The sequence below is a fragment of the Neofelis nebulosa genome, chromosome 2 (genome assembly GCF_028018385.1).
Source record: "Neofelis nebulosa isolate mNeoNeb1 chromosome 2, mNeoNeb1.pri, whole genome shotgun sequence".
Lineage (NCBI taxonomy): Eukaryota > Metazoa > Chordata > Mammalia > Carnivora > Felidae > Neofelis > Neofelis nebulosa.
The window spans coordinates 201,186,006-201,196,193 of NC_080783.1; the positions used below are offsets into that span (position 1 = coordinate 201,186,006).

Sequence of the window (10,188 nt, forward strand, 5' to 3'; positions counted from 1 at the left end):
CTGAAATCAAGAGTCAGACGCTTAACCGACTGAGCCACCCAGCTGCCCCAAGAACCCTAATAACTTTTTTTTTTTTTTTTTTTTTTTAATTTTTTTCAACGTTTTTTATTTATTTTTGGGACAGAGAGAGACAGAGCATGAACGGGGGAGGGGCAGAGACAGAGGGAGACACAGAATTGGAAACAGGCTCCAGGCTCCGAGCCATCAGCCCAGAGCCTGACGCGGGGCTCGAACTCACAGACCGCGAGATCGTGACCTGGCTGAAGTCGGACGCTTAACCGACTGCGCCACCCAGGCGCCCCCCTAATAACTTTTTTAAGTTGTCTTGTTTTTTTCCTGATTATATAAGAACAATACTAATGATAAAAAATTTGGAAAAAGCAAAAGAATATAAAATATTCAAAATCAGTAACTGTCCATCCAAGAAAGTTTGGACTTTTTAAAGATACTGAAATATTCATTCTGACTGACTGACTGACTCCTTCACTCATTTGATGTTTGTCCTTATCAGGGACTGGGGTTGTCAGTATTGCTTTTATTGAGCAGTGCCTGGCAGATAACAGTATTAAAAAGAAGTGACAGATTTTGGGATTCCTTTACCTCCCTTTTTCTCTGCACATTACTCTTTGCTCCAGTGTCTCTGATTTTAGGATATAGGTTCTATGAAATCTGCATGATGGGTTACTTTCTATTTTTCTTTGTATATTTAAAATACTTCATGGGGCGCCTGGGTGGCTCAGTCGGTTAAGTGTTCGACTTCAGCTCAGGTCACGATCTTGCGGTCCGTGAGTTCGAGCCCCGCATCGGGCTCTGGGCTGATGGCTCAGAGCCTGGAGCCTGCTTCCGATTCTGTGTCTCCCTCTCTCTCTGCCCCTCCCCCGTTCATGCTCTGTCTCTCTCTGTCTCAAAAATAAATAAAACGTTAAAAAAAAAATTTTTTTTTAAATACTTCATATTTTGAAGAAAAAACATTTTAAAGATCGAGTCCTGTTTTCTGTCTCACGTTGTGTCTTTTTTTTCTGTCTGTGTATTAAGTAGAATGTAAGTTTAGCTGTGTACAACTGAGACCCAAAACGATGGTGGTTTGAACAAGACCGTGATTTGTTTTCTGTCGTGTATAATATAGTCTTTGGGAAGATGGCTCCTGGTATGGCAGCCCTGGACCATGTGTTATTCAAGGACTCATTCTCCTCTCTGTGGCTCTGCCAACAAGGCTGTTGCCCCCATCCTCACGGTCCTGGGTGTGTCATCACCTCACCCAAGTACCAAATAGAATAGAGGAAGGTGGCAAGGAGGGACAAGCGTACTCCCTGTAAGAACATTCCGGGAAATTGCTGCATCATTTCTCCTTATGTTCTGTTGGCTGGAGGCTAAGTTCCATGGCCACACCTAGCTTCAAGGAGGCCTAGGAAAGATGGGCTTTTACAGTGGGTGACCAGATACCTAAAGACAAGGGGCTTTACGTGGAAGGAGAACAGATAATGGGGTGGTGGAAGACACACAGCTAATAGCGTCAGTGGCCCTGCCATAGTTAGTAGACGCCTGAGACTGGTCTTGATAGCAACTCATAGTACCTGGCTGGGTGCCTAGCACAGAGTAATGATGAAATACTTGTGAAAAGAAAGAAAGCTATTTTTTCAGAGTTCTTTGGAGGAAAGGGCCCTCCAACATGGTTATGATAAACAAATCGAATTTTTTTCTTTTTCGTGCTTTTTAGCAGAGCAAGTTTCCTATGTATCATCTGCATGGTGAAAGTGGAAAATTTTCATGGGTGGTTATGTTATTTATCTCTCAGGAGAGAGCATCATTAAGTAGTTCTCTCTGAAATCTTTCTTCCTTGCTGGTTCGCATCTGCTTTTATCTTGACGCCATCTAAAAGTGCTTGATTCACGTTGCTGGTAAAATGCTTTTATTTTCTTTTTTTCTTAATTTTCTTGTAGTTCAAACAAGCAGTATATAAACAGACCATGAAACTCTTTGCTGAGCTGGAAATTAAAAGGAAAGAGAGAGAAGCCAAAGAGATGCACGAAAGGTATATATCAGAATATTCGTTTAATCCATCTAAATACCTAGATTAACCAAAATTGGTCTTTGGGGATTTTCCTCATGAAGAGTTTATCGAATCAAGGAATGATGTAGTGTATCGTTTAAGAGACTGTCTAAAATAGTTATCTGAAACAGCCAAACTTTTGAATCTTTAGGGTAAGAAATTCTCTCTGACTTTTGGGAAATTGAATAGACCTATCCTTAGGGAGTTGTTAATCAAGAGTGCTATATGTTTTCTTCCTGATTTCTTGGGGTTAAATGGGCAGAGGCCAGAACCGTTTGTGTGACTAGTGGCTGCAGCTTTGGTGAGTATGTAGTATTTATTGAACAGTGTAATCACTTACAAAACACTTATTGTCCCAAAGTATGATTTCCCTGGCTTTTCAGAAATCTTGAGGTTAATTTATGTATCTTGTAGTGTTTATTAGTGTTTAGCAGTAACTACATTTTGGTAGTTGAGGCTGTGTGAAATGTTCTTGTTTTGGGATTGGGTTTTGTCCAGAGATCCTCTTGTAAGAACCTCTGCTATTATAATGGTCGTTCTACTGAAGTAGGGTCACCTGGGTTCTTGAGATAGCTTTGTCACAGACTGAGCCTGGAACTTTTGGACTGAGCCCATAACTTACGATTATTGTTGGCTGGGCCTTGGTAACCATATGTGTCCGTCTGTGTAATAGGGATGTTTGTATCTTGCCCTGTAGCTCTTGCCCATGTTCTAATCTGCAATTAGGTTTACTTGATATACTTGGAATTGATTTACTTGATATACTTGTTTCTGTGGGGAGATGACTTAACTTTTATGGTTAAGAGAGTCTCTAGGTATCATATCAATACTCTGGTCTGGTTTTCTTCCTAGGAAGCGACAAAGGGAAGAAGAGATTGAAGCTCAAGAAAAAGCCAAACGAGAAAGGGAGTGGCAGAAAAACTTTGAGGTAAGTTCCCAAGGTGGCCAGGGATTCTCATTCCAGAGTAAGGAAACTTCCCCGTGTGGAAACTTGGTTCCTGGGGCATTGCCAGAACTGACTGGGGCAGACAGTCAGGGAAAGGGAATTCGTGGGGAAGAGCAGGAGCTTTGGAGACTGAGTCCTAGCTCAGCTGCCTGTATGCTCTGCAGCCTTGGCGGGAGCAAGGAGGATCCCTGAACGGTTAGAGATTATGGAAGGCACAGCTGCCAAGTGGGCTCAAGAAAAATGCTTTGCACGTTTAGTTTAGGGGTAGTCATGGAGTAGCCCCGTTCTTAGAGGTCTGCTAGCAAAAACTGAGGTTCCTGTGACCCTGATGTCCTGGCTTTTAAACTTGATTCCTCTTTAACACCCTAGTTACATTCTTCAGGTGCTCAGCCAGTTTCCTCAATTGAGCAACGTCTGATGTCTTTTCTTCTGTAACATTTAGCTCTTCGGCTAGGGATTGGCTAACCAGAGTTGATGACTTTGTTTCTGTCTCCCTGCATATATGCAGAGAGAGGAAATGAATAGGGGTCTTGATACGCAGGAGAGAGACCCTGGAGGCCCTCCCGGCATCACTGGCTCTAGGCCTTGTGCTGGCTTTGAGCCTCCGTCCAAGTTTTGCGGGGCAGAAGGAAGGTACAGTGGAAAGAGCAGCTCTGCTGCTGGCTGTCCATACGGCTTTGAGAAAGTGATCTAACCCCTGAGTCTTGGTGTGTTCAGATGTGAAATGGTGGTGGCACTTTACATACTATGGGCAGCTTTTTGTGAGGGTTAGAAATAGCACATGCTAAGTATCTAGCCCTGCGATCTCCAGCAAATGTTGTGATGAGTATTACACATTTTGTCCTCCTCTTCCTGCCTATAGCTGATGGTGCCTTCTGGGGGTGGGATGCCACTTTCCGTGGGCTCATGGAAGCGTGAAGAAAGGCTCTGCTCTGTTCTATTTTTGGATTATTCCAGAGGGCTGAGCAGGGCTGGGCTGCAGGGATGGCAGAGCAGGTTCAGGCCCTTTTCGTCAGCTAGTTTCCTCGTCCCAAACCTCTTTTGTGCTTAGGAAAGTCGAGATGGTCGTGTGGACAGCTGGCGGAACTTCCAAGCAAATACAAAGGGGAAGAAAGAGAAGAAAAATCGGACCTTCCTGAGACCACCGAAAGTAAAAATGGAGCAGCGTGAGTGACCACCTAGGGTCGCGGCCACAGAACCTTCCCCCGACTGTCTCCCCTCCTGCTTCGAAGGACTCATTCTCTCTTCCCATTTCCACCCCAACATAGAGTAGTAGTTGCTTTTTAGTCCATTTTGTTTTCAATACAATTTAATATCGATCAGAGTAATTCTTTTGTACATTGAAATGAGGGGCTCAGTTTAAAATGAAACCTTACCCCACCCCCACCCCTAGACCAACCAGGATTGGAAGGTGCCACCATGGGTGCCGCCTTCTCTTCCCACAGCCCGTAACTTAATGTTTTGTACTTCACTGAATTGTGATGGTTAGAAACCTCGTGTATAGTTTGTGGAAATTATCCAATTAAACATATTGCTTAAAATGGTGTTGCCGTGACTTCAGAGACAAGCCTGGGCCACCTTAGGAATCCCCTCTGCTTCAGTTGCTTGCTTCTGGGCGTGGCATCCTTCGAAGCCCCAGATCAGACAGGGAAGGCGGTGGGCACACAGAACAGTCACTCGATGCCCTGACCTCCCAACAGTGTGTGGCATGTGCTCTCCCTTCTGACTGATCTTTCCGTGTGGCATGAGGCTCCGAGCCACCCAAACCTGTTCACTTTCCAAAGAGCTAGCCATCTTCCACCCACCACCATTCTGTCCTAGCCTGTCTGCATTCGTTAGTGGTAATATTCTGTATATGTAATAAATTTTTATACCCTAACCATCGATGTACTCTTCCTTAGGTATTATTCCAGGGGTGGGTCCGTTGGCCCAACTCTGAAATGCTTTGGAGTTCGGCAGACCTGCTCCTCACCTGCTCCCTACCACTTAATCACTGAACCTTAGTTTCTTCATGTACAGAATGGGAATATAGAGTAGCCGTGGCAGCCTTTACGAGGCTTTGCCGTGGCACATATAAGGTAGCTACCACAGTGCTCAGAGGGTGTTGCCAATATTACTATTGTGTGTAAAATGAAGATACTGATATTTTAAGGATTGAGTGAAATAACGTGTGAAAGCACCCAGCTTACAGTGTATACTCAAACGTCCTGCAGGTTATGAGAGACAGGATCAGCCCTTGGGAGGGATGTGAGGTGGGAAATAGAGGGCACCTAAAATGTGAAGATAGGAGAAACTGGGTAACTTTTAACTAGATTTCGCACAGTGTTTTGTTTTTAAATTTTATTTTGAAAATTTAAGTTTTATTTAAGTAATTTCTTTTGAATTTTTTAATGTTTATTTATTTTGGAAAGAGAGAGAGACAGAGTGTGAATGAGGGAAGGGCAGAGAGAGAGGGAGACACAGAATCTGAAGCAGGCTGCAGGGTCCGAACTGTCAGCACAGAGCCCGACGCGGGGCTTAAACCCACAAACTGTGAGATCATGACCTGAGCCAAAGTCGGACGCTTAACCGACTGAGCCACCCAGGCGCCCCTATTATGAGTAATTTATGCATCCCACACGGGACTTGAACTCTAAACCCTGAGATCAAGAGCCTCATCCTCTTCCGACTGAAACAGCCAGGTACGCCTGAGCAATGTTTTATAGACAAGGAAAGAGGTACAATAAACACAAAGGCACACTGTCTTGTAGTATGAAGAGATACCGCACGTTAGATTTACTTCCCTATGGGAGGGGACCAAAGCCTGGGTGTCTCGCTGCCCTTCCAAGTGCAGTTGAGCGGTCCAAACCACGGACGAATCTGTGCACAGGATGTGGGTGGATGTGGCTCTGGCTGAAAGTGGGCCAAGGCAGAGAGGGAGAAATGTTCCATCATGCTGCAGACTGATACATGTCATGAGGTGATGCAGACTGTCCTGTGCGGGGGACAGCAGCCGTCTCTTCTAAACAGGCAAAGTGCTACCCATCTCTTTCCAGGATGTGTGTGTAAATTCCCACGCCTGCCTTAGAGGTTATGCCGTTGTCATACTTCAACTGTTTTGCAGGCTTGTGAGGGCCAGGCCCAGTCTTACGCATTCGACAGATATGCTGGCTTAGGAATAAAATGGTGAACACCATGGGGCCCTGCTGCCTACCACAGTCTGCTGGGGCACAAGGATGAGCGGGCGACTGCAAAGATCATGAGAAGTACAATGCGTCCACTGCTCAAGGACGCAGGAGGGGTCCCTTGATCCTGTGCTTGAGCAAAGGCATGTTTCCTAGAGGAAGTGATGTTTTTAAAGTTGGAACCCAGAGGCTGATGCATCAGGAATGTTTTCAGCTGAAAAGAATAACTAGCATAAACAAATAGGGGTATATTTTGCTCACGGAAGTTGACGGCTGGCAGTTTCAGTACCGGGCTCAAGAGTACTACCAAGGAACCAGGCTCTTACTATGCTTCCCCTCCATCCTCTCAGCAGGGCTTGTCATCTTATTGTCGCATAATCTTCATAGAAGATTATGTAGCTCCACGCCTCATTCCGGTTGCCAAGCAGAAAGAAGTCATCCAGGAAGCAAAAATTTCCCTAAAGGATGTCGTTTTCTAGAAGATGGGCCACGTGGCCACCTCTAACTGTAAATGTGGGAAAACAGCAAGGGAGAATGGGCAGGCCACAGACCAGGTCTTGTCCCTTGGGGCTGAACACCTACTATTTCTAGGAAAGTTTTGTTGGCAAGGAAGGAAGTAAGGGAGATTGACTGTGAGGGACCGCTAAGTTTCCGTCACAGGTCGGGTGGGACTTGAAAGATGTTTCAGTTGGAGGGAACGGTGTGTGCAAAGACCCAGAGGTAACTGATGCCATGCTTGGAAACAGAAGTGAGGTGAAGTGAGACCAGGGACATCAGAAAGTCATATTAAGAAATTTGGGTTTCAGCCATGACATCCTATTTTCCCAGATGGACTAAAGCCTTCCCATTTCCTTTCTGGCACATTGTAGCCACAGACCCACTGGAAGATCTGCCAAGATCCCAGCCCATTCCCATAAGCATGTTCAGAGCAATTGTTTCAGTGATGACCCCCCACCCACCCAGAGGGGAGTGCTTTGGGCATTGGACAGAGACAGTGTTAGCCAAGATGCCTCCAGGGCAGGGCTGTGGCTGTGACAGCTTCTCCAGCCTCTTCATCTGTGAGCAGGTCAAGAGCATCTTTGGGCAGGAAAGGCTCACTGGAGGAGCGGCAGGGCCCGGAGAGAACGAAAGGCCGGCTGAGCCACTTCGCTCCTGTGGTTTGCTGTGAAAAAGGGAGCAAAGAACCACTGCCCCCACCTCCCCCACTGTGCAGGTCACTGCTGCCTGTGGGACCACCTAGGGCAGAGGGGAAACGGAGGAGCCAGACAGGCACGGTTAGAAATCTGCCATTTGGGGTTCGACTCTGAGCCTCAGCTTCCGGATGTGTAGAGTGGGAATAGTCCCTTTTAAGAGGAAGTGTGACCACCTAAAGCGTCAATCATTGCCTTTGGTGGTCCAGTCACCTAAACGCTCCCACCCCACCCCACCTCACCTCACCCCAGTGGCTGTGGCCTCAGCCAGGGCCCGCCTCCTGGCCCCTCTCTCTTCCCTAGGGCCCCAGTGGAGGGAGGAGTAAGAGCGTGGGAGGCTGAGGATGAGTCGGGGCCTGCACTGAGAGTGGAAGTTCAGTGAAGCAGGATTTGCCTCTCTGGTCCCTCCCTCCCCCTCCCCCCTCCCGCATCCATCCTGGCGCAATCTGGTTCATCTACCCCCTTGCTGAAGTCCGTACTTCTCATGCACCTGAGAAACATGGCGACGTCTGACCCTGAGTGATGAGGCATGAGCACAGAAAGGGCTTGGAGCCACCTTATCAAGTGTCTGCTCTTCCACTAAACTTTGTAAATCCTGGCACCCCACTTCCCCCTTCTGGGCTTTAGCTTCCTCCTCTTTGGTAAAAAGAGGGTAAAAATACTTTCTTCATTCCTGTCCTATGAATTCTAGTGAGATTCTGTTTATTGTAAAAAGAACCGAGGTGCCTGGGTGGCTCAGTGGGTTCAGCTCAGGTCATGATCTCACAGCTTGTGAGTTCGAGCCCCGGGTCGGGCCCTGTGCCGACAGCTCAGAGCCTGGAGCCTGCTTCGGATTCTGTGTCTCCCTCTCTCTCTGCCCCTCCCCTGCTCGTGCTGTGTCACTCCTGTCTCAGAAATAAATAAACATAAAAAAAAAAAAAAAGAACCAACCTTGTAAGTGGAGGCAACAGACCCGTATTTGGCATCAGAGACTGTTGCCTTGAACCTTCTCCGAGCCTCTGCTTCCTCTTCTCTTAAACTTGTTGCCCTGAGGGTTAAGGAGATCAGGGAAAACAGATGCCTGCACAGGGCTGTGCACAGTGGGTAGTGATCCTTGGCCCTCTTGTCCGGTGTGACTGCTCTAAGCCATTCAGTGAAAGAGCAGAGAATTGAGAACACCTGGGAAGCTTGGTGAAAAGGCAGTCTCTGGTCTCCCTGAAAACTAAGATGGAGGATTCAGGTTGAGGAGAAACAGCTGGATCTTTTTTTTTTTTTTTTTCCTTTTAAGGTTTATTTTATTTTTTTTTTTAAATTTTTTTTAACGTTTATTTATTTTTGAGACAGAGAGAGACACAGCATGAATGGGGGAGGGGCAGAGTGAGAGGGAGACACAGAATTGGAAGCAAGCTCTAGGCTCTGAGCCATCAGCCCAGAGCCCGACGCGGGGCTCGAACTCGCAGACCTGCAAGATCGTGACCTGAGCCGAAGTCGGACGCTTAACCAACTGAGCCACCCAGGCGCCCCAAGGTTTACTTATTTTTGAGAGAGAGGGCACGAGTCGGGGAATGGTGGGGGAGGAGCAGAGAGAGAGAGGGGGACAGAGGATCAGAAGCGGGCCCTGCACTGACAGCAGTGAGCCTGATGTGGGGCTCAAATTCACGAACCATGAGATCATGACCTGAGCCAGAGATGGATGCTCAACCCACTGAGCCACCCAGGTGCCCCCAGAGCAGTCTTAAAGAGTGATCAGTAGGCAGCCAGGCAGAGAGAGCGAGGGAAGCATGAATAAAGGCATGGAGGTCAGGGGACAGTCAAGGGACCCAATTCCTTCTCTGCCAGCCCAAGCCCAACCCTTACTCCCAGAGGCGCTCCACATCGGATGGACCAGCCCCATGTTGTTGGCTGAGCTGACATACAGAGAGATTCCCTGGCTAGACGTAGGTATTCCCAGTGTCTTTGGGGTTGGGGCCCCACCCAAGGAGTTGTCTTCCTTGCATTATGCCCTGCCCATCAGAGCCTGCAGGCAGGTCTCCCCTAGTTCTTTATTCAGCTGTTGAATGGGGATTGGAGCGTAAAGTGAGTCACATACTTAGGTCTAGGCCTGCCTTCTGCTTCCTCCCTACTCTCTACCCCACTTCCTGGGTTCTCCGAGAAACCGACCAGGAAACATGCTTTCCGTGCCCTCCATCTTTTCCTCAGCCTTGTTGTCACTCCCTAGACCACCGTTTCTGCTGTTTCTCAGGTAAGAGTCTGGTGACCTGGGTGAGAGGGCCAGGTTTGCCTGCTTTGTCTGGCTGCCCCGTGGAATCTGTGAGGCTGTTCAGGCTCTGGAGGGGTCCGCAGAGCTTGGTTATGCCTGACTCTTCTCCCACCGGCACATCCCCAATAAACACACAACTTTCTTCTGTCACCACACAGCACACATCCTTTTACTCCTTGTAGACATTTAACACCCAATCGTCAACAGATGTAGCATTCACACATATCACACAGAACAGACCTGCATCACCCACAGACCGAGTTCATGGCCCTTCACAAATAATGTAACACACGGCAGGCCCTTAACATCTACTGATAGAACCCATGACCCTTCACTGCGCACAATATGCAAAGTGTCACAATTGACAGTTGCCCCTCATATGATGTATATTGTTGCCCACAGGATGCAACACACATCTTTGCAGACACACAACAGGGACGTCAGCACTGGCAGACACGACACGTGAATCCTTGCAGGACACAACAAGCCCAGAGACGAAAGACCCCCTGCTCCCTTGCTACAAAGAAACCTACTCCACACAGACACACAAACATCCCTCCTACACACACGAACACACACATCAATGCAACCACATGTAC

At 47.6% G+C, this 10,188-nt stretch overlaps 1 protein-coding gene across 1 annotated transcript in view; it reads left to right on the plus strand.

The window, feature by feature from the left end:
• Positions 1–4,875, plus strand: part of DNAJC8 (DnaJ heat shock protein family (Hsp40) member C8) — a 28,836-nt gene extending 23,961 nt beyond the window's left edge. Inside the window, exons 7-9 of the mRNA XM_058718413.1 lie at positions 1,941–2,032; positions 2,903–2,978; positions 4,048–4,875. Coding sequence (XP_058574396.1) covers positions 1,941–2,032; positions 2,903–2,978; positions 4,048–4,170 — 291 coding nt within the window. The 3' untranslated portion in view covers positions 4,171–4,875. The remainder of the gene's footprint in view (positions 1–1,940; positions 2,033–2,902; positions 2,979–4,047) is intronic.
• The last annotated feature ends 5,313 nt before the right edge of the window (positions 4,876–10,188 follow it).